The sequence below is a fragment of the Perna viridis genome, chromosome 4 (genome assembly GCF_037379345.1).
Source record: "Perna viridis isolate PV_CMFRI_1.1 ecotype Kerala chromosome 4, ASM3737934v1, whole genome shotgun sequence".
Taxonomy (NCBI): domain Eukaryota; kingdom Metazoa; phylum Mollusca; class Bivalvia; order Mytilida; family Mytilidae; genus Perna; species Perna viridis.
The window spans coordinates 24,396,073-24,421,956 of record NC_142448.1 but is presented as its reverse complement, the minus strand read 5'-3'; the positions used below and the strand labels follow the sequence as shown (position 1 = coordinate 24,421,956).

Here is a 25,884-nt window from a genome sequence, read left to right as displayed (position 1 = left end):
CGTGGTATCTTTCCCAACACGGTGCACTACTATGGTTTGCGATCAGGTTTTCCGTATTATAGCCTGACAACCCCAGCATGTAACACGCCAGGGGTACCCCATTCTACCATCTGGTGCACACATCCCAGTTGCTCTGTGGGCAGAGCGCCTAGCCCCCGCCTAAGTTCCTGAGCACAATTTAGTCTCCTTTTACAAGCTTAGCACTGCTGCATGCCTATTCTTTTGACACTCGGACCTGCACGAGGCTAGTTACGGATACAAACCTGTCCAATCCTTTTATCAGTGTCATATTAATACTAATGTAAACCCCATATCCTTTCCGCTAACACCCTTTTAAAAGGTTACGTACAAGATGCTCTATTACTATCGTTCCCCGAGTGTTTCAATAAATTCGTTTAAAAGTTGCTGCTACACATTGTATATCCCTTCCCCCTACATTGACGAAACGACAAAGTCGATTTATGCTAATGGAAATTCAATATCCATTCAATTCATTCAGATAAACAAATAAAATTGCAGATGCACAATCGCTTTACCTAACAATTATTTATTTAGTTTCAATAACTACCATTAACAAGTCGAGGAAAAAAGGGGGAAATGGACAAAATAGTTGACTGATGATCTGACGGGCGGACTGTCGGTCATCCTGATCAGTACATAACGCCTCGGTAAGTAAAGAGGAATATAATAAACCATGATTAGTAACATTGAACATTGAATATTTATAAATGCCATAATTAGATGACATGCAATTTCGGAATCGAATCCTGTTTTTCTTAATAAGTTCGTGAAGAGTGGTGAAAGCCAGCATTCCTTTCATAAATACGAAAGAGTAATCAAATGAACCAAGGTTCTAGCAGAAATCAAAAGAAAGTAATCCAGTGACAAAGACCAAACATTGAAAACAGACATACACAACAAAGGACATTAAGTAACTAAAATAATACATATAAAGTTACAAAAGCAAATGAGCAACTCGGACTCCACTAAAAACTAGAAGCATAATCCAGGTGCACCGGTAGGGTAAGCAAACATATGTTGTGTGTATGATTTGTGAGTATTTGCAAATTATGTTGTTTAGGTTGGGCATGATATCGTGGCAATCTGTGTGAGATACTAGTGGTTTGATTCTTAAATATGTATCATCGGAAAAGTAAAAAAATGACATTATGTTAGTGATTTTCAAAACACGAAACTTATTACTAGTGAAACATCAGAAGGAACTTTTGCTGTTTCTGGTCTTTGTTATATTACCCCTAAACACTGTACAAATAAGGATTTGTTATAGAACAGCTCCAAAATTATACATACACGAGTTGAACTCAAGTGCTACAAAACGGTTAACACACCTGCTTGTTGTAAGGCATCAACAAAGCTGTCTGATAAAGGTCGTGATCGGTGAGTAGGGGAAACACCTTCAACAAAAGTAGTTATCGAATTTAAAAGCAGCTTTTTGTCAAGAAAAAAAGATTTATTTTTCTCCCTATCCTGCATGAGACAACTTCTTTGTCTGGTTCATGCAATATCTATCATTTTTGTAAAACCAAGATCTGGAAGGAAGGAATAAGAACATATTAATAACACACGCATGCTTTATTTATATTATGCATTTAGCTATGGGTCTTATATTTTTGATGTTTTAAATGAATTATTAAATAGCTTGAAATACAGAGGCAAATAAAGTAAATGCTGGACAAAATATTGAATTTTTTGTTAATTAAAAGTCATATTGGATCATGCTGTCCCAATAAGAGATTATTATTTCAAATTACCCAGAGCAATTTGTGAAATTGCACCATTCCGCAATGATTATATTTCTCTTGCATAAAAAGAATTTATAATGAATTCCCCAGAAGGATCACTGGTAGATTAATATAACAGAGGGAACACAATATGCAAAAATAATTGTCTCTATTTCCAGTGTAATATTGTTTTTGATATTTTAACGCTCCAAAATCCCCAAAGAATCGTGAATAACTAGAAACAATAATTGGCTTTTTTGTTTTGTCTTAATGTTTGTCTAAGGAATACCAAATAATTCACGTTTAAAGAATGCCACAAATATTCATCATTACATCGCCTTCATTCGTGAAGAATCACCCTAAAACATGATTTATATTTTTAAGCATCCGTTATACTTGTCTTTAGAGAATACATCGCGTCAATTCCGTAAAAAACGCTGGTGTTCTTTTGATTTAATGGGGTTATAAAAAAATAGTCATCTTTAAACTTTCTGTTTATCTGCTGATAGGGTCGATTCTAAACCTATAGTTCGTACAGCAACGTTCTTCGGGCAGTTCAAAGACAGCAGCAAATCCACCAACCAGTTCTACAACTTGCATAAGTTAAAGGTTCATTGAGACTTGATTTATTTCAAATTATAAGTCAAGAAATTGTTATCTCTGGTTATGATTCTGTTGTACAAATAGCGTGATCAAATTAGGATATAAAGCGTAGGAAACCTTTGTGTCCCAGAATATTATTAGATCTGCAGTGTGGATTGATTTGTGTTAGGTCATCCTACCTGTCATACCATACAACGATTTATATATCCTTTGCTTGGTCTATTTGTCACGAGTTCCATTATTATCACACCGACCACATTCAACTTTGAGTCAAACCAAACGAATGTCAAACTTAGAAATGTTTTTTATTTTATTTCGATTAACTGTCTAGACTAAATGAAACAAGTACAGTATCTCTCCCTAAAACATTCAGACATGTATTTTGACTTTTTTTGCCTGGTAACGACATGCTTAAGATAGAAAATACCATAGCGTGCCGAACAGAACATTCTAATTTGCCAATTATAATGAAGAAATTTTGACAGGTCACGTTTGTCGTTACAAAGGAGTCAGAAAGCACATCAAGGAAGCCGACGCAGAAGCAGACAGTTAAGACAAGTGTAAAGAGGGTATGACAATTCTGTTAATCCACTCCTAAACAGACTGAACTAAGGTGACCGTCTGGAATAATTTCCTCTCAAAAGACTTTCAAAAGAGGACATAATTGAAATGGGCACTTTTTACGATCAATACTGTGCAGTATTTGAACCTAGTAAAGTCAAAAACTGTTTTCTATTTGACTTCAATGAACATTTTTTAGAACTTGTCATAATAGTGATACTAAAACTTTATATGACATGTTTTTTCCAATTTTTTTTTTATTTTTGAGCGTGCAAATTAACCAGCAGCTTGCAATCGTTCAACTACAAACAAAAAGAATAATTTGTGAACAGAAACTAACTCAGACTAAACCATTTGGAAAGAACAGAACAGTATCAAGGTTCCTCTGAGTTTGTTTTGCTTATATTTTTTCACTTCCGTTTTCAATGCAAATTAAAAACAATACAAAACATATATATAGTATAAGGACTGTACAGAGGAGACTGTATTCTTGAAATAAGATTTCAAAAGTCTTGCTTAAAGGTATCTAATGATTTGTACAGTTCAAAAATTTGCGTTGTATTACTTCTTTGAAATCGATTTTTAAACAATTGGTTCCCGTAATTACTTAAACAAACAAACCAGTGTAACATTTTCATAAAGTCTGAATTAATAAAAAAAAAGGTCGAAAGTTGTTTGTTATACCAAAACAAATTAATAACTGTATTAAATGAAGATTTTCAAACCATTCGACATTTGGGTCTAAACTTGCAATTCGAACAGAAAGAAATGAAAAAAGCGACATTGAAAATGAGTAATCAATGAAACCAAGATGCGAACGGAAAAAATGGATGCATTTCAAGGATAAAGACCAAACAAGGGAAAAACCGGCTAACACAACAAAGAACATGAAATAATCAAAATAACACGTACAGAACAAAGGGTACTCCACTAATAGCTGGAGCTTGTACCAGTACACTAAAAGAGTAAGCGTCCTTTGCTAATCGAGAAACACCGGCTAAGTTGCTTATAAAAAGTTAAATCTGGGATAGACGAAAGAGGACAGGAAAGGTATGACACGATGAACAATTCAGTTCTCATGGTAAAGATGGGAACATCATAATGATTCAAAAGTTCATGATGACGACGGTAAAACCTCTGTAGGGAGTGATGACTTGAATCATGTAACAATATAATTCCTTTCAAGAAGCATAATTGTAAGAAGTCAATATTGTTTAAAGACAATATGTAATCTACATACATATAGCGGGAACTGTGATTAAAGGTACTGGCTAAACAATGCCCTTTTCTTTCTTTTGAATCAGATCGGCAATATTGTCAGCCTCATGAGAGTAAAGGGATAGGCTAGAGAAAAGCGCACAATTTGTTTCCATTGGTATGCCGATCGTTTGTTGAAAAACACGACCACCACACAGGACAAATATGTTGTCGATCAAATATTCCATCATTTTTGACATCTTTTAATATATTGAGTAGATGATTTAGAATCAATCGATTCAACAAGCAATCAAACTACTTACTTCTGGTATCTATGTAAGTTTCTGACGCAATACGGACGAATGGGTTCTCAGTATGACCATGGAAGTATGGATCTGAGTACATCTTCCGAAAGCTTACTGTAATGTTATGTTGGAGCAGAAGCTGAAAGAGGAAATGTTCATCTAAAGATACAACCACGCACCATAACCTTTCCAATGTCAAATGATATTCACATTTTTACATGCACAGAATATGACATTTTGGAATATTTCACAGGAAATAAGTGAGGTATTTTAGACTGACGCCATGTGAAACATTAGGATGAACCTTAATTCGGATTCTATTATAGCAAATCGTTTGACATTTATCTTCACAACAACATTTTACCTTTGAGTCAACATGTAAAACTCGAGTTGAATGAAAAATATCTATGGACTGATTGTTTTCTTTTTATTTTTGATATTAAAATGAATTCAAGCTAATTCTTCACTGACTTTTATCATTTTTATTTGTGAGGGTAGAAAAAAAACAGATACAAAATTAGTAATGAACAATTTGATTATCGTTACTGGTTCAGTAATACAAACATCTAGTTTTAATGAACTGGTACCTGATAGATTGTGTTCGCTGTATGAGTAAAAATGTCCGCACTTGAATGAACAAAGGTAATTTTCTTCCACTTAAAAGTCTTAAGAATCGAGACCACGCTTTGAGAAATCTGTGAGTCAGTTGGCCTTGTGCGGGCAAATGTTGGGTACTCTTCTTTATTACTGACATCAGCCTCTGAACAATACTGAAAAAAAACCAAACAAATCAATTATTTTCAGAGCAGTATGTGTAACAATTTGCTAACTTTGGTTATACTCCATCTGATTGAAAGTAAATCACTGTTAAATATACACTTTTTACATATAAGGACAAAAGCATGATTAAGTTATTCAATCTTAAGTACGAAACTTTTAATGTCTATTTAAAATAAATATTTCCTTATATGAGAAATAAACATAATTAACAATGCCATGTGGCATTACCAGCACATTGTGTGGAAACACAAAATGGGATATACTACAAGGTGAATTATTCAATTGACAGTCTTTTATATTAACCAACTCAGTACTCATATCAATGTCGGAACCAGTAAACAAAAAAGTAAAAAATAGTATTTTCTACATCATCGAGCGAAAAATACATAGATATTTTATAATGCAATGGTAAAAAAATATATTTGGGCCAATGTCTGAAGAAATTTAATTCGCTAAAATGAAGCTTACAGATAAAAAGATCAGTTATTTCCCATTAGTTTTGATTTTTCCAGGCCTAGTTGTGTGAATAACGAACTGTCGTTTAACTCCAAAATAGATTTAAAAAACTAAGCTCAATCAATTTTGAAAATATACGCAATTTATAATAGCTGACAAAATCACGATGACATTCGACAATTTTCCAGGAATGAAATTCACTTCAATATGAAAAGGTCCTAAGGAATGCTAAAACAATTACATTGAGTTTCTATCAGTGGGACATTGATAAAACAATATGTCAGGATTCAGATCTCAGAGTTGATTGTCTTGTCACATTTGATTAGTTTAGCATAACCTAGACTTCAGAAATCAGAAATAGATACATTTCACACAGGAATTCTTCTTTTAAAACCAACTTTTCTAAGTAAGATATGATCTACTGTGAAAGTACTTTTGTTCGTGGGGTACCACCATTCGTGTTTTTTATGTGTCAGCCAACCACGAAATTTAGTTCCCAATGAAAAGGAAATTCCTATTGGTGTTACATTGGATTACATTCTGTTGATATCCGCTAGAACCTTGGTTCCCTTGAATACTCATTTAGCTAAAATTCATGAATATACAAGGAAAACGTAGAATTGTCAAGGTACATACAATTCTTGTTTGAAGACCTGTTTGCATGTGAACATTTTTGATTTAATCATTTAGCAGGTTTTGAAGCTCATTCCATAACTTAAAGAATTTTTGGCCGAAATTTGGAGAATGTGCGGTTTGTAAATCTTTATAAGGTATAAGAGATGATACTTAATATTTTTCCTTCGTTGCGTATTTTATCAAGGAATATATGTTTTACCAAACGATGTCTGTATATTTAATGTTGATAAATACTTTTATCCTCAAATGCCAATTTATATGTAATTGTACTTGTGCCATGGCGGCCGAGTACGCGTAAAGCTCTTGGCTAGTATGTTTTAACCACAGAAGCCAAGTTCGAACCTCGGACCATTGTTCAGAACACGATAACTTCCTGTTAAGGCCAGTTGTACTAACGTCAATAATTCACAATAACCTCGGACCATTGTCCGGAACCTCGGAACATATTATCCGGAATACAAATACTTTCTGTTAAGGCAAGTATTCGTCAAAACGTCAAAGAAACAGCATCAACAATAACGAGTTAACTTCCAGTTACGGCAAGTTGCAACTCTCAAAAACAATATTCCTCTTGCATCACTTGTCTCCAAAAACACATCCCTTAACCACATAAAATAAATCCAATCTTACATCCAGTCTGCCACCGTATATCACTGAACATCAAATTTGATCGGCCAAATATGCCAAGTCTCAATCCTTTATTTGACTGGCTATCCCATTCTATACCAACTCTTAATTTCATCTTCAATTTCCCCCAAAAAACTGACCTAAATTAAGCACCAATTCAACACCAACTTAACACCAATTTTCAATAAATCAAAAAAGTTTGACAACTACGTAGAACAACATCCTACATGGGTAACATGATACTATACTTCATCACCTTTCCTATAGTAAACCACTTAAAATCATAAAAAGGTAAACTTCTGGATATAAGACAAACGGTACAATGACTAAATCAAAATATGCTTATCTAGACATGCAACTAATTGTCATGAAAATACACCTCTACACTTGTTTTGGAAACGTCATCATAGGAAAATGCATAATTCACAAATACATATATATAACAATTGTTTTGACAGCTCCATTTTCTACATAATGAAATTCATTGACATACTCGTTTTACAATCGTTGACAAAGAAATCTCTTAATTATACATAGAAGCCAGATTCCTACATTTTCTCTCATGAGAGATATAACAACTGTAAAAATGAGATATATTATCCCATAAAACATTGTTTAAAGACGTTCATCTTTATTTTATGCATTTCTAAGTGGGAGGTAAAGAAAAATATGACGTGTTCGATGTAAAGAAGAAAATCGCTACAACTATCATACAAAAATATGTAAATGTTTTTACAGTGAATCTAGAACACTTGAAAGAGCAGCACAATAACTGATTTAAAATAAAGTACTCGTCGTAAAAAAATATATATAGGTAAAACAGGATATCAATATTGATAATGCACGAAATGGGTTACAATTATATTGCTTAATTATATACCTATAATCTTAGTAAAAAGAAAGGTTGTGCTTTAACCGATTCATTCCGTGTATAGATACATGTAAAAGTCAGGGCTTTGCACTGCATACTAATATGATGGGGGCGTAATTCAACATTATGAAGAAAAGACTATGACCGAAATATGTCTGTTGAACCACTACTTTTAGTACACGAGGAGATAAGTATCAGTTGAATCAACCCAGTGCAAAATTGTATTGTATGGAAGAATGTAGTATGTGTCATAACGTTTTGCAATATTTCATTGTACACATAAAGCAATCCATTAATTCTGTACCGTGATTTCGTTTATCATTACATATACTTTGAGTTCAATTATAAAATTATATTGTACCTGAAATATTTGTACAGTGGTCAATATTTGAAAATTGTAGAATGCCCTCCGCTATCGACCTGATGTGAAACGGTACCTTGCTTGTGTTAATTTAATGCACCAACTCGAAATATAACTTACAAGAATGCAGTGTTTTATCAATAAAATGGTAACATATATTGTGTAGCTTCATTGTTAAGTACTATGATGATTCCTAACTTATGAATTGCAGTTTAATTTACGTAACAATTTACATGGGTATGGGGTAATACAGTACATTTTAAATTAATTCTTCAGTTGAAATTACACAATCATTGTCATGTGTTTTATTTCATATTCGTAAGCAGTAAAATATTTTGGGCACCCATAATCCGATTCGCTTTGATATAGAAAAATATTCATGATTTACTGTTTGCTTCTGTAGAGGGGTGCGGGGATTTGTCGATTTCTGTCGGCGGCTGGTCAAGGTTTTAGTTAGGTACATAATTTATCGAACACCCGACCTTGTTCAATCAAAATTACTGCTTTGCATCTAGATTGAATCTAATTGTGTTAGTGGTAGGTAACGTACTGTATTTGTCTTATATCAATATACAAAATTAAATAAATTGACAATTCTACAAATCAGAAAACAAACCGTTGTAATTCAATCGTAACTGATAATAACATACACGCAGTTACACGAAGTTCATGATTGACAACTTGATTACACATATTAAAATGTCATTCTTGGATATGTCGACCCTTTTATGTCAAATCTTCAAAACTTATTTAATGTAGTCATTTATTAATGCAAGTATAACTGCTGTAAGGGTCAACATCTGATTTCGCGTTTATTGCATCTTAATGCAGATTTATATTGCCTGTTTTAAACTTCAGGTTATGCTTTGTTTTTGGCTTAGAACTTACACATTCAAATTATCGATTTCCCGTTGAATTAATTTTAATGCTAATTCTGTGATGCATCATCAGTTCCGTTGGTTTGTTGTCGATTTTATGCTAATTATTTTAGTACAAGAAACCTTATAATTTACTTGGAAGTATTTTTATGTATACTTTTGTCTGAGAAAACTACATTTTAACTGATTATAAGGTCATAAAATTCCAATTATTTGATTGAATCTAACATACTCGAGCATTTTCCAATCCGCAAATACAATGAAAGCTTTATAGCACCTACATGTAGACAAAAATATTGGTCAATCAAAATTGTTTGACGATGCATCGGGGCGGTGTGGAACCAGTGTTGTATACCATTCATGAGAGATCAGTAGTACTCATCTGTGCAACAAACGATTTAAAGCTTGAAAAGAAGGAGATTTTAAAAAAGAAATCAGGGTTCAATATCATATCCAGGCATTTTATCACAGTCGGAAATCTATTAAAAGTAGCTAAAATTGGCATAAAATTGTCGCTTTGTTAACGAAAGCATCGTGACATTCAACAATAATTGATAACTACCGTGACTTCTCGCTACTTCTGCAACCTATGCTGTCTGCTGTGTTATAAAGGGACATCTATCAATTTACACATTCTTTATTTGGCTATTGTATCTGGTGTACTAGAGATGTAACTATTGTCAGTGATATTATATTGTCATTAAAATATCATTACATTCATGTACACAAGGTTTTATTAACAAAATCATCACGAAAGCAAAATTCAGTGGAAAAACAATATAACGAATCCCCGTTTTTTTCATAAAAACTTATATGTTAACAATGCTTGATAAATGCACGTGTACTAATTACAGAAATATTTTAATTGAAATGCAAAGATCTAATTACTGCATTTGCATATCAAAACACAAGCTAACTAAAATACATAAAATTTGACATTTTTATAAATTAAATGTTAATGTTGAGTACATCATGTAATCGCTTATGTTTACTTTCCGCGTACAATCGTACAAATGCATATTCACATATGGTCCAAAGAATGATATGAAGCACATTCACATCAACTCCGGAAAGTTTCTTTACTTTTACCGAGGTCAACTGGGGTAAACAAGCATAAGATCAGAAACATTGCAATGAAAGCTAACGGAACAGAAACTTGAATTGATTCCTACAAGGAATTAGCAAATGGTACTGTACTAAATGCATTGTTAAGGCATTTCGAATAGATTAATGTCCGGATACGTTTTTATTTTATTGGTTTTTTTTTATTATTTATTTTATTTTATTTTATTTTATTTTATTTTTGTGTACTGGTCTTGTTTACTCCAATTCAAAATCCTTTCTTTGTACAGTATAGAACCGTAAATCAGTTTTCTCTAGTTAGTCGTAAATGGACAAAGTGAAATTGTCTTGAAAATGGTCTGGGAATTAACTAATTGTAGAAATCATCATCAAATAAATCATTTCCTTCAAACTTCACAAAGTAGTATAGCACTTCCCATAACTGGGTTAGTTTTAAGTTTCAAACTTAAACAATAGCACATCTAGAATATGGAAGTTTTTTCACTCTTTTTCGAACAGTCGTTGTGAGATAATTTTAGGATTGAAGACGTTTGTGTTTGTGAAACCATTTTTGTTATATTATGTTTCGAAAAACCATACATTCGTAAATTACCTTGGGTCAGTATACAAAATATCTACTCATATGGGTAAACTTTCGTAGTTTATTGTTTGACCGTACTCATACGCTTATTTTGCAAATATAGTATAAATCTATACAATTGTTTTGCCTAATGCGCACAATGGTACTCCTTTTTACAACAACTGATATTCCATTATATTAGCATTATAATGTGTCATTCTCAAGGGCTATTCTACTTGTATATTAAATATAGACCAGCTCAGCAATATGACTAGTTTTAAAGTACACTTTCTTGTGAATATTTTCTAAGTTTCCCTTTAGCTTTAATCAACGCGTTACCATGGACTAGTTTTTTTTTGTTTTTTTTTTGCCGACTCCATAAACCGTCTTTCTCTGATTAAATAGTTGATTACTCCGCTTATTCAGAATTCATTTCACAAGTGCATCATTTACTTTATATGATACAGGACCCGTGAGAGAGTCGTATTCCTTTTTACCCCGTGGACTCTTTATCAAATAAACGCTGGCGTATGACCGTTTTTATGGCCATTTGACAAAAACAAGGTTTGGCTTGAACTTTTACCATAACGAAATAAAACAGTTCATATATAATACTTTTTATGAACGCAAGTCGCAATATTTTTCAGCACTTCTTGAGCATGTACGTATATCTATATATTTATGAAAATATCTTTGCTGTTGTTGTTGCGATAGATGAAAATGAATATTTCTTTTCATAAAAATACTACCGCTATTCGTTTGTTCACTATGCAATCTTTAAGAGAGGAACAGGAAAACAAAACATTACTTGAACCCGCAATAAGATAAATTTGATGTAGGTATATTATTGTGGCTTCTTCTGTAACCAATCAGTATTATAAATATATAAATATTGACTTCCACACTTTTTAAAGTGTACTTTAAAATAATTTTAGACAGAATTACATATTGTTCAATTCATTACCTGGAACTCCCTGAAACTGATTGCTTCATCACTTATTCATAGGCTAAATCACAAGCACCTTCTTTGAAATATTTTTTTTCAATATGCAAGATAGACCAATAAAACAGATGCCACTTGTTTCTTTTGTGATGTCTGTATCATCAGCATGTTGCATAATGTTTTATGAAGAACAATCATCTTAATTCTCAAATGTGAAGTATGCTTGTACCTTTATCATATCGAAATATTACTCTCCTGATAATATACATCTAGCTGTTGTGATATTGTGCAGCAATCACAAGGGATATTACTGAAATAGGACTTTTTTCAGATACGATATGGTCAATATGATAATATTATGGAATTGCAAAAAAACATTAAAGATTAGTCTACAATCACAACAGCATTGATATAAATATCATTTGCATATTTAAATATTCATGACTGTAGATATAGAAATTTAGTTCTGTAAATAGATTACTGTGCAGGGACGTTTTGCAAATGGTATTTAATGGCACCAAATTTGCTTTAAACAACTAATAATCAGAAATTTAAAAGTTTTAAAAAGATAAATTCGATTATTGAAGATTACAGGATGATTTCAATAAGAATGAAGGAAAGTACGATTAGTCTATGGAATCTCGCTGAATACGTACATGAAATAAAAAAGATATACTATAGAGTACGTGTTAATGACACCAGACGTTTGCTTGATTCATTCCATAACTGACTTATTCTCTCATCAGTGACATTTGTTCAAAATGTAATGACCCTAGTATATGAACAATTTGCAAAGTTCCTGTGTACTTACAGCGTAAAACTGGTAAATCAGCCTTTAAACATCGTTTCATTTATCGTCCGTTATTTTCGATGCAGACACATGGGAAATCATACATGATCAAGAATTAGGAAATCGTGCATATTTTCTTCATTCTATTACTTCCATTTAATATATATGTGTATGAAACAGATTACGTCAACGAGGTATTAAAGCGTTTAAATTTTGCACACAGTCTGCATTTATTAGTGATATCAAGGTGAAGCGTTTTTCGTACCTTTCCTCCATTCTGAAAATAAGCTATGCAAAAGGTATAACGAAAAACATGATTTCGTTTATCCTCAGCACTCTTTCATTATAAAAAAAAACAAATTGTTTATGAAATCAACTAATGCAGAGAGCATTTTCCCAGACAGAAAGATGAAACTTAGAAGTTTGTATTGCTTTACATCTATATTCAAACGACAATGGCTTTGAATTGCTTGCATCAAATATGGTATACGTTTTTACAACGTTGTTTTTATTAGAATGAATGGTATATTGATTTAACTTAATTAAATATACTTTAATTTGAATATTCGATTGTAGTATAATTACTAAAAATAAATATCCTATAGTTTTGTCCCTGTCCTTCAACTGTATCATCAATGCACTTAATATTGACGTCAGTATAGCAGGAGACTTTAAACGATGGCTACCAATATAGTGTTTACAGGTAAGCCACAGGTAAGCTGCATTACACTTAAGGTACGTCTTAAATCTTTTCTTGCTATTATCTCCCAACTTTGCTTTATCACACGTGGTCATTGTCCGCTGATTATGTATTCCCTCCTTTAATGTCAGGAAGTTACTTAATCAAACATGCAAGGGTTTCATTTACATGATATGCCTTGATAAATCACATCAAACAAAGATAAACTATGATAAGCACCAAAATTGCGTGCAAAAGGGAGATCAAACGCATTTTCGCCTTTTAGTCTCAATTTGGAAGAAATTCAAACTGTATCTAAAAATAGAAATGGCATTATAACGATAATTACATCTCATTTGAAATATTGCACCATTTACTAAATGTACTCGTGATATTAGAATTCAAAACAATAAAAATAAAACTGGAACAATCATACCTTCTTCAACTCAAAAACAATATTATTAAGGAATGATCAATCACCTTCATCTAAAAAAATATTTTGAAAAATTACTAACGCCCAGATACAAATTTTAGACAGAAAATACGAACAATGTACATCAATTGTTATAGAATTCATAAAATAAGAAATTTGAACAGTATGAATGATAAATCATATTGTTTCTTTTTTAGTTTCAAACTTTAATATATTTCTTCATTAATTTTGTTATTTGTATTTTTTTACACTGGAGTGTTAATTAAATGGATATACTACTGTTTGATAAGATTATGACAGCTATGCCAATTACAATGATGGATGGAATGTACAATGTCAGCATCAGATCAGCACTGCTATATCTTTTTATATCGCATCCCGTATTACGAAGTTATTACATGTGATTCTCTTGCAATGTAAATTCATTTTAAAACATAATTTTCAAAATGAAATTAACGAACATACCGGTGTTTTAAATAAACAACAATTTTCTAGTGTTCATTTATTCATTTTTGTTCACTTTTACTATATATCTTTTTTTCGTTTGTTTGTTTGTCTTATTTGATTTTAGGTTCCCATGCTTTAAACTTCAATATCTTTATACTGCATATTTTATCTCTAAACCTTTTTTTTTCATTTTAAACGTTTTCTTAAGCTTTCCGTGTTAGAATTAAAGTTAAACGCCACAACTAAACCATCTCCGACGCTAATCTTACTCAATCAACAACAGAGTCAATCAATAAATATATTCTTTGTCTTGTTTAAATAAACCGATAAGGATTTTGTGAAATTTTGATTAAATATCATATACATATAATCAGAAAATCACTCATTTTAATCACATATCAATGATAAATATCTTTGCACTCTTCTATTGACAAATTTCATCATCTAATTTTTCTTTCTATGACATTTTATGTTATACTGCAGACTGTTGTAGCTTGATAACTAATATGATGACATATATTGAAGTATTTGAACTAATTAAGAAAGAAATATTAAAACAGTCTTAACAATTCCAAGTTGTCAATACTATAGAATTGTCGTGCATTGCAGCTGGTGGTGGACGGCTTGGTAATATGCAATCTTTATAGTTTATTATTTTACAAATTACAATATATCATTCAATCAGGATTGAATTTAAATATAATCTAAGAAAAAGAAAAAGAAAAAGAACACATACAATTTGTAGTTTGTAGATTTAATACAAAATGCATTAATACATATGAAGACATAGATTATATAAAAGAGATTTTTGGTGCATTTAGCATTAGTAAAATGACATGTAATAATATCTCGGTACGTTTTTGGCCAATTATTAAAAATAAAACAATTTGTGTACAAAGTCATGGCTAAAATCGTAATTCGATTTTGGTTTAGGGTAGAATGAATATCGTCTTGGTAGGAAACTGTCCTTTTAAAGTTCTCATAGTTCGGCTTTAGACTTCAAACAAATAAATGTAAAAGTTGATGTATTTACGAAATGTCAGAAAATAGTTGCTTTATTTTACATGTATTGCGGACAAATGAGCTATATTCACAATTCATTGTCGTTTTTAATGCCACCTTGATAGTTACATTGTTTGAAATCATTAATTGAAATATGGGTGTGACAATGACTGGTACTAAAAACAAGTATAAGACATAAATGTACACATCTAATGCAATATCCATGTTGATCAAAATAAAATATGCAATAAAAACCCCAACAAAGAAACTAAAGGGAAACAGAGGCAAGTTGAATATGAAACACTTACACGAATAATAAAACATGTATCAACTCATCTATTCTATACATTCTTGTATATTCGTCTTTGACTACTAAACTGCGATGCTACTAAATATTTAATTTGAAATTAATATTTAATAATACTTACAATGTAGAGCCATGTAATTCGAAGTAGAAACATAGTTTTTATCTTTAACTCTTATAAAATGATTAGAGTTCATGATACAATTACGACTAAATATGTATTTATACTTTTAGTAGTTGTGTATGCTTTAACTGACAACAGTCATCAGTCATTATTATTAGATTTACCATTAAATTGGTTTAATTATCTTATCATTTATTACATTTCATTTGTTGCACTTACCAAACGTCATACAAATACGATTTCTAAATTTTGAAAATCGTCGCTGAACATCACATTAATAGGTCCACATCTCAAAGGCCTAAACCACATACAATTCAGACAGTGTCAATTGAGGTGATATTCAGGATAAAAAAAACACCGAACAACCGATGCATTTTTTATCTACATACGCAATACTTTTACTATTATCTTCTTTGTTTCGGGGAAAAATATGTATTTAACTCCTTAAATTAACCAAATCAAAAGCAATAATTCTTGAAAAGTGTCCATTCCATATAAAATTTTTATTTTTGTTATATATCACACAACCATTGTGCAACAACATTATAGTGCAACCATATGACAATCAATATTGGTAATGTGATTATGTGGTATGTGCCTTTTTCGGAATAAGAAAGGCAATATATTTTGTGGGATTTAATATGCAAGGCTGATATTTAAATAGACTGCTACTAAAAACTGCCCTCATCTAAAGAGTGTAAACAAAGAAATAATTTATGATACATTAACTAATAACTTACGTAAGAAATCATTGGAATGTTAAAAGAAGCAGCAATACGTCCTTCATGACTACACGTTTCCTGTGGTCCAATATAAGCTGAAATGTTATATTGTAGAAGTTCTACACTTCGACGAATACTTTCTTTTTCACTTCCGTACGTTTCAGCAATTTTGAAATCTAGATAATGATTCGGTAAAATGGTACTATCGTTGTTTATTTGGTCTAGGGCGTATGTCAAGGCTCCAGAAATTATTTGTCCAGGTTTGTTGTAATATAATCCTTTCTGTTCCGATCCCGTTATATATCCAAGCCATATTACATTTTTCTCACAACTAAGCAGGACAAATTTCGAATACAAGAGAAAACACAAAACCCGCAATCCTGTCATCGTTTTTCGCTTTCATCACCCATAAACACAATAACGATAGCTGCTTGACAGTTTATCTGAAAAATAAATGATAACCTAATCATGCCAAAGTCATGCATGCGAATTGAGTAATTATAGGTAGTGGATTTTTGTCGAGTAACTCCTATCTACGTTAGCGTTATATTGGCCTATGATCGGTCTAGAAACAAACGAATGAATTGACGGGATATCGCATTTAAAACGACGTCTTATAGACTAGAAGCAACTTTATTTCTTTTCAGCAACATTCGGAACAAGACTATGTTTCTTCAATAGCAAGTTTTCAGTCTTCAAAAACTATTTTGTTTATAAACAGCTTGTGATCGACAATATCAATGCTATGATAAAACTGTACATGAAGTAATTGCTCGATGACTGTAATAGCAACCAAAAACAAATTAATTATTTTGGAGAGGTAATGATGCTTGTTTTATGCTTCTTAAATCATATCTTAAAATCAGATAAAAGAAGTTAATAGACTGTATGATTTGATTAACTTGTAACGTTATCACAAGACACTAATTATTATTCCACAATTTGTTTTTATTTAAACTTAATTGGTGTTTCATACGGAAGCTTACTTAAGCATATTGTTGCGTGAATATTGTAATAATCTTACATCATATTTTCATTTTTACTCTACTTTTTTTGCATAATTATTTATTTATAATAGTATTTGATTTAAATGCCGTATTTAACTAAATAAAATATGTAAATAGATATATACATAAATTTATTCATCATACTAATTATTCATTAATGTTTGTTTGTTGGGGTTTAACGTCCGAGCAGCAATATTTCAGCTATATGCAGACGATGAACATGCAATTGATGATAAAATGAACATGAAATTATTCATTAAAGCCTTGCCGTAACTGTCTTGATATGGAAAGGTAAAATGAACGCAAAAACATCAATTTTGAAGTTAAAATAATTACCCCATATAAGCATTAACTACACCAGCAATAATTTTATTTATGTAGAATAATATGTTAATAACTTGACTAATGACTTATTGTTTGAAACTGATATGAAATATTTCAATGTTTAAACAACAAATAAATTAACCATTTAAAATAGAGAAACAACTGTACATTAGTCCCAGACTTGTGAATGATTGTGTTAATATTTGACAGATGACAAACGACGGGTGTTTCTGGAACAGTAGAGGTCGCTTGCTCTACCGGTCCATGCTCACAGTTTTTAGTGAATTCGAGTTGCTTATGTTCTTGTTTCTTTGCGTGTGTTATTTTGTTGTTGTTTATTTTTCCTGTTCTTAGTTAATGATGACAATCAAAGCTGCATGTATACGATCTGTCGTATTAAATTGATTTTTTTTCAATTACATTTTTAACAGCTATGACTTGCAAAGAAAACACGCATTAATTTCCTAGTTGAACCAATACTCGTACAGGAAGTTGATATCAGACAGCATCCAAAATCGCTTACAACGAGTACCACATAAATTTAAAGCCACATACCATATTTAGAACAGATTTATTCATTTGGAGCCGAAATAATTGCGATGAAAGTAGGACGGACGAGGTGGTTCAAATATACCACACATTTACAATAGACATGAAGAATATGTATTCAGATCAAACAATAAGTTTCCTTAAGATTGAATATATCACTTACAGCGAAGTAATGCCTCATTTGCAGAAAGCTGCCTCGGGAAAATACCAAAGACATATGTATATTTGATAGAAAAAGATGTTGTTGATGTCTGCCTTTGCAGTAACCTGATTTCTCCTAAAAATAAAAAAAGCTTAGTTCCAAAAAAGCGGAATATGTATGATTTAACAATTGACGTTAGAGATAGAATATGATGTAGACGGAATTTTTTTTTCTAAACGCCAAAAGGTGCATCAATATTGTACATTTTGCTGATGTTTTTTACGAATTTTCAGAAATAGTATTCAAATTTAATATTAGATGGTAATAAATGAAAGTTCGTATTATGGTAGAATGTAAATCAAGTATCGGGGAAACTGATCGTTTAAATCTTTAGCTACACGCTATCTAAAATTCTGTCGTGTTCCGAATGAAGAACACGAAGAAAGAATTTAAAAATTGAATTTTTCTTGTTTCTGGTTTCAATCTTAAGACAAGAAATATTCATCAGCATCAAATCAGTGATTGCTTTGACAGTTTATGAGCTTGTAAAAGCTTGAGTTGATACAGAGTAATCAATTCTAGACTTAAATAACCATTGCCTCGGTTCATAAAGTCATTTCGTCAGAAGAGCCATGCGGATTATGCAATCAACGATATCTTAGATAATCAAGCTGGAATTTTAAGACAGTATTTGTGCATTATACATTGTATTAGCTTCCGATAGGGTTTGTTACATTCAGAACTCTTTTAGAATTGGAAAGATTGCCCTTGGTATTTTTGAACAGATGGCTAAAAAAATCAGGGAGGTCAATAAGTAAATTAAATTTAGACAGCTAAAATAAATCTAACAGCTATTCTATATATATATATAATTTTCATGAATGAAAATAATCTATACTTTGCACCACGATGAAACTATTAAACAATGGCATACTCTAAAATATAGGCTGCTCGATATAGTCTGGCTTGGCCTGGCCTTAATTCCGGTATGGCGGCCTGGAAATTTGAATAACTTGGCTGGGATTGAACAATTTGTAGTCTGACTCGTCTTTGCGCCCCCACCCCCCAAAAAAAAAATGCCGAGATTCTCCAATGAAATTTAAGTCATTGAACTGACAATATTAAAAAAAAAAATTATAATTGGATCTGCAAAATGTACCACCAAACCTCTTTCAAAACTTTTAACTTCTATACTCACAGCTGTTAAAGAGGGTCTGCAGTCCTACCACAACACTTGTTACTCACTTAGTTGTATTAATTCAATATGGATCCTAAAAATTCGAAAGATCTTTTGGAGACAATCATTTCAAGTCTATTATCAGAATATAAAAGCATTAAAACCTATGATTTTTCTACACTCTATACTTATATTTCCCATACTCATTTAAAATCCCGACTTATAAACATTATACATCGTTGTTTTTTTTTTTCAAAAAAGATGGTACACATAGATACAAATATATAGTTCTTGGTAGAAATTCCTTACTTTGTAAGAAATAATTCCAAATCATCTTCCAAATATACAGAAGATGTTCACAAAATGCTGAAATTTTTAATGGACAACATATTTGTCCAGTGTGGTGGACGTGTTTTTCAACAAACGGTCAGCATTCCAATGGGAACAAATTATGCTCCTCTACTTGTTGGCCTATCCCTTCACTCTTATGAGGCTGAGTTTATAGCTGATCTTTGAACAGCCCTAATTTCGGGGATTTGATATATCGCATCGACCCCAAAGAACTTGAGATAAAGGATACTACAGACACTGTGAAGTCAGCCTCATATCTTGACCTACACTGAGAAATCGATGGTAAAGGAAAACTATTAACCAATCTTTACGACCAACGTGATGACTTTTCATTCAGAATTGTCAACTTTCCTTTCATCTGTGGCAACATCACTTCAGCACCTGCGTATGGAGTGTTCATATCACATCTCATACGTTATGCCAGAGCTTGCCGAAACTACGCAGACTTTTTGTATTGCGCTAAAATTCTAACAAACAGGCATCTGGAACAGGGTTATATTGCTACAAGATTGAAGTTTTATGGTCGTCATCATGAACTCGTGAATCGTTACGGTGTGTCCATCTGCGCCATGACAACTGATTTGTTCAACGTGTAATAGTTTTCCTTCCTCTTTCGTCTACCACGGACTTGACTGTTATGAGCAACTCGATTGGTGTTTCTAGAAAAGCAGAGTACGCTTACCCTACCGGTGCACCTGGTCCATGCTCTAGTTTTTAGTGGAGTCCAAGTTGTTCATTTGTTTTTCTTTATATATGATTTTAGTTACTTTAGGTTCGATCAGGAAGAAAACTTATGTAACACTGTAAGTCATTTTAAATTATATTTTATAAATGAATATTTGAAGGTTGTAACTATTCAGTTGTCAACAAAATAAATCTACAGACTAACAAAATTGACAATCTTATCTGTTGTGAGGCTCTTAAACTTTTGTCATTATACAAACCATTGAAGGAAAATATGTAACATGTCAGATAACTTGTGTAAAGTGTAAAAGGTGTGTATAAATTGTTTAAAGAAGTATCCTCTTTTGTAAGGAATACTTCATTTGCTGACAATTGAATTAAATGGAGATGTAAAAATGCAGTAGTTTTTCATAAAAACAAGAAAGTCAATTTTGTTATGACCCATACCTTCTTGAAAATTTGACAATTTATGGGGTCATGTGACTCATCAGTCTGAAGAAAGGTTAACAGCAGCGATATGATTGTAACTGAACATAATACTGACAGACTCTTTAGGACATTTAAACTGCCGCATTCACTGTTCGAAAAGATATATTTAAACCTCCTAAATTGCCCTTAAATAAAACAGAAATCGCTTCATCAAAACATATTTCAAAATTAGAAGTATTTTGGGCTTTCAATTAAACTTGTGTATACAATCAAATGCTAAATTCCCATGAGTTTTGATTTTAAACTGATACATGTTATTAAGACAGAACATAGAAAATGAAATTTTAATCAATATTAACTAGGGCCTAATATGGTATGATTTCTACTCTAATACTTCAAAATTCCTTTTTTACGAAGAGCAGTATGGACATCGTACATTACAAATAATAATATTTTGTCAGTATGACTATGTCTACTTCCTGTGTTATATTACCATAACAACATGCGCCTTCAAGTACATATTAAGTTCCCCGTGAACCTCTTACAATTTATTTTAATGGGAGTTATGACTAACGTCGATATAAATATACACAAAACCTATGATTGGTCATTATAGATCACATGTATACTGAGGATTGTATCCGTAACTGTACTGATCATTTACTTACTTCTTTTCCTTTATTTATAATTTTTCTGTCATTATTTTTTTTTTCATTTTGTCAATTGTCCTTTGAACTTATTGTCGTTTCCTCTTGGTTTATCGTAGATTAAAAACTTAAAATTAGGAAAATAAATATACCAGTATACATGAGATAAATGAATGATGGATGTCCTCTGTAGTTGATTCGGTGTAAATAGTACCATTGGATTAATATCTTCCCATTAGTGTTGAGAATTCAATTACAATTTTATTTGTTAGCTTTTACTATATAATTAGTTATCTCCATGATAAACATTAATACTTGCAACTTTCAACGAGCAACTTTTTCACTACCTAACACTGAATCTATTCCGTGTCAAATGCGAGTAAAATATATTACATTAGATCGGTAAATACTTTCAAAAGCGTTGAAACCTCATTTTATGTTCTTGAAGTAGTGAACCAGTGATAAAAACGTATATGACTGTCCAAACTCGTTGTTTATTTAGGGAAAACATGAGCAATAAAAGAAAATTGACGTATATGAGATTGTTGTGTTTCTTTTAGGTTATATAAATTTACAAATTGTGTGTTCTAAAAGTTCCATTAACTCATCAATATATACTGTGTTAATTCTACATGGTAACCTTACATCTTAAATCTCGTGTAAATTAGCGTTCAGGGACTATTGAAACCCATTTGAGATAATAACCCAGGAACTCGTCTAAATGAAGTAATTCATTAGGGTGAAAATTCTCTCCTGTAAACTTTTATTTCATGATTGCTTATTCTAAGTATTGAGCGGATTCTTTTTTTAATTTCTAGATAGTCTTTTCAGAAGTTAATTTCTATTTTTACAGAAAAATACTTTTTTTCTTGATTATTTTAAATGGGTTGTTACGCTGTTGCTTCATTTGAAAATTGACATTAGGCTAATTCAAACAGGAGAAATTACGTCGGAGTTTTCTAAATCATCAGTAATATCAAATGAAATTAACATTATTCTTCAACTTAAATCCTCAGCTGTCAGTTAGTTGATTGTGATTTTCTAGCGTAATAAAACCTCGAGCACCTGAACAGTGTTCTTGTCGTCCTAATAACACAGATTTCCACAACCAAACGGTTTTAATAAGCCTAATTGAGAAACTTAAATCATTTTTTCTTGCGACGTCATAGTCATTTACTGGTCTTAATTAAGATCTGGTTTAAACATTCCATTGTGTCTTCGAGTCGATGATCTTTTTAATAAGTATTTATGTAAATATTTCAACAAAAATACTAGCAAATACTAACTATTTATAGACATGACATGAATATCATACTTTTGTAAGAAGGTGAAATCAGAGGTTCAAATAGAATGCTAGGTGGAAAATTATGCCATGAAGAAAAGAAATGGAACCAATAAATATGACAGTCTAGATCAGTCATGTGACGCTGTATAAAAGATGAATATTTCACTATTGATATATAATACATAACACAATGAAGAAAGAAAAACAATATGGTGATGCCCCTGCAATTAAAAACAAGCAGGCCTTAACTTGGTTAAGAAACAGGATATTCATATTCCGTGGATAAAGACTACATCAAAACAGAAATACATCATAAACTACACAAACTTATTAAAAGAAACCCAACAGTAATTTAGGAATAAATGCATTTTGTGGGCAAGATGAATTACTTAAAACTGGAAGTATGATTCTTAGATATAATCAAAAACATCTAGCATGCCTTTTTTCAAAAAAAACAGAGAGCTAATGACTAAAATATGAATTCTTAATCAACTGTTCGTTCACTTGTCGTATATCTGACACAAAATTTATTTACTTTATCTTGATAATTTGGACATATAATATTCGTACTTAATCAATACATTTTTTTTAATTTATAGTAGGAAAATTTGAGCCAATGCTGTTTCTTTGATTTTTTTTTATTTTGTATTTCTGGGTCGAGGTAAAAAAATGATTTATTTCTCTTTAAATGTATTCCCTAAGAGACCCAATACTGAAAGGACCTCCGCAGCAAGTTGTACAAATATTTTGGAATGAAATATCTAGCATTTGAATTAAACAGAAGTCGTATAACATAGTAACAATACATGTGTGATGTAAGTGAAAGACAAGTCATGATCGATGATATTGATTGGTGTGTTAATTATAATTGCTGTTTACTATATATAATTGCTAATAGCTATATTCACCTACTTTAGTCTATAGTTTCGTTTCGTTTCACAAGTTGTCCCAATAACAACACTGAGTTCATGTTCAGTTCAGTTGCCATTTTCACAAAACTTCATAAGAGTAAAATAAGTCGTAAATTATGACGTCACAATACTTTGATAAACTGTGACGTCATAACGTACGACTAATTTTACACTTACGATTTTTTTAAGGACCACAGAAGTCAATATAGGATTGAACAGCTTTTCGATGGCCAACGACCGGATCTCGGAGGCCGTTCATGTAATGTATGGGAGTGGAGAGATCCGTTCATACATGCATGAACGACCGAAAATAGCTGTTCAATCCTTATAATTCTATCCGACAGTTAAAGTTACCGTCTGAATGCCTCAGTCGGTTATATTGATACACTGTGTTTATGCTTACGCTTCAATACACATGCATTCCCTTGCACACGTATTTACACATAATCGTCTGCACGACATTGAAGGCGGCGTGGACGAAGTGGTAGTTGGCATTGAAAAATACGAGATGTAAACAATTCAACAGGAATTATTAAGGAAATACAACAAGAAAGAACAACAAGGTTTTTTCAAGGGTTCAGTCAGACTCAGTTATAAGTTTCTTTCCCCGAGCTGACAATTACTCTCTGTAAACAAACTTGACCGGGAAAATCAATGTGCATGTAATAAACTATTCTTACGGCTATATTACGCTGTTCAGTTCGTTGCCACCCATTTCCGGACTACACAGCCGCCATATTGGTTTCAAGTTGACTGGCGTTCATGCATGTATGAAAGATCTGGCAAAGTTCATGCATGTTTGAATTTTGTGGCAATGACGTTCTCGACCAATCAGAAAGGGCATAAGCATGAAGAATCTCGTGATTAGAATTATTGTATTGTATTGAAAATGTGTGTGCTTGAATATGTTTCCAGAGTTCATTACTTAGGGATACATACTGAAGACATCGAAGGGCTCAAAGTTAAGTTTTAGTATACAACTGTACCATTTTAACCATTAAAGGAGGATTCAACAATTTAGGAAAATGCGTTTAGACAGTATTGTTTCAATTTTCTGTTGTCATATTTTACATTGCAATCATTATAATTCATAAAATTTCATGACATCTTTTAATACTCTACACATTAGACTTACTGGAAAGGTCATAAATGAATGCTTTACATCATTTCTGGGGAAAAAATCATTTACAGTAACGTTTCTTGAAATATTCCAATATTACATATGCCTTAAAAATAGTCCCTTGTTAACGATGCATGAAATACATGTGGCGTCTTGTGTCACACCATAAGAGTTTAGGTGAATATACTTAAACAATAAGCTTGGTCATCAATTTCTGAAAAATCTAAAGCAATAATAACAATTATCTAACTATGTTCAGGAATCTGATGATTGAGTCGGGGTCATTATTACCCGTAGTGCATCTCATCCTTCTTACAGCAAAATATTCAATATTCAATAGTTTATTCTACTTAAATTAAACAAGTTTTAAATCAAATGCATATATAAGCCCATATCGTGGAAATATTGATATCCGTGTACACAGATTAATTAACTCTTCGTGCTCATAGATTTGGCAGCTTTCAAGTATCCTGTTAACACTTGTAGGCTGAAGTAATAGATTGCCATTTTACAAACCTCTCCAATCAGTTAAGATAAATTGGACAAGTTACTTTGTAAATTTTCATCTTTCAAACGAAGCATTTGATGAACAGCGTCATAAATTAGATTAACTTGAGAGTGATTACGATTTTCAATTCAATATTATTCAATGAAAGTACAGAAAAAAACTTGTTCTAATGGCTTTTTATGGCCGCGTTCATCGAAACGGAAAAAATAAATTGTCTCTACATTCACAGTCTAGTCGGTTACGATGACTTCCTACGAATATTTAAATTAGGTTATCTATGTCCAATCATAAAACACTTTTGGGCTAGTTATAAAAAGGTATTCTATGAAAGTTTCTAGTTCAAACTATGGTGTAGAGTAAAATAATAACTAGTTTTGTAGTCTTTCGAGCATCATGCTCAAAGTTAATTGCGCTTTTAATTTACGAACAAAGTCATTAAGTAGGATAAATTAATTTGTACATTTTTGTATCAGTTTCCGCTAGACATATCACTTACTAATTTTTTTTTCATTGCAATTATTATACTTATTATTATTATTTTGTATTTGAAAACTAATCAAAATATAATATTCCATGGTCCAGCAAACTTGAAGGCTAAATAAATCGACGCTTACTCGTTTCAACACCTGAGATTGTAAGTGGGCTGG

At 31.8% G+C, this 25,884-nt stretch overlaps 1 protein-coding gene across 2 annotated transcripts in view; it reads right to left on the bottom strand.

Moving 5' to 3' along the window:
• Positions 1-16,582, bottom strand: part of LOC148619423 (guanylate cyclase 32E-like) — a 45,251-nt gene extending 28,669 nt beyond the window's left edge. The window contains exons 1-3 of one of the 2 annotated variants that reach the window (XM_088579297.1): positions 16,122-16,582; positions 4,996-5,178; positions 4,427-4,547 (exon numbers count right to left, since the gene is read on the bottom strand). In XM_088579297.1, coding sequence (XP_088435423.1) covers positions 4,427-4,547; positions 4,996-5,178; positions 16,122-16,490 — 673 coding nt within the window. In that variant the 5' untranslated portion in view covers positions 16,491-16,582. Of the gene's footprint in view, positions 1-4,426; positions 4,548-4,995; positions 5,179-12,413; positions 12,566-16,121 lie in introns of those variants that run through there. The other variant, XM_088579298.1, reaches the window with a different exon arrangement.
• Between the last annotated feature and the right edge of the window lie 9,302 nt (positions 16,583-25,884).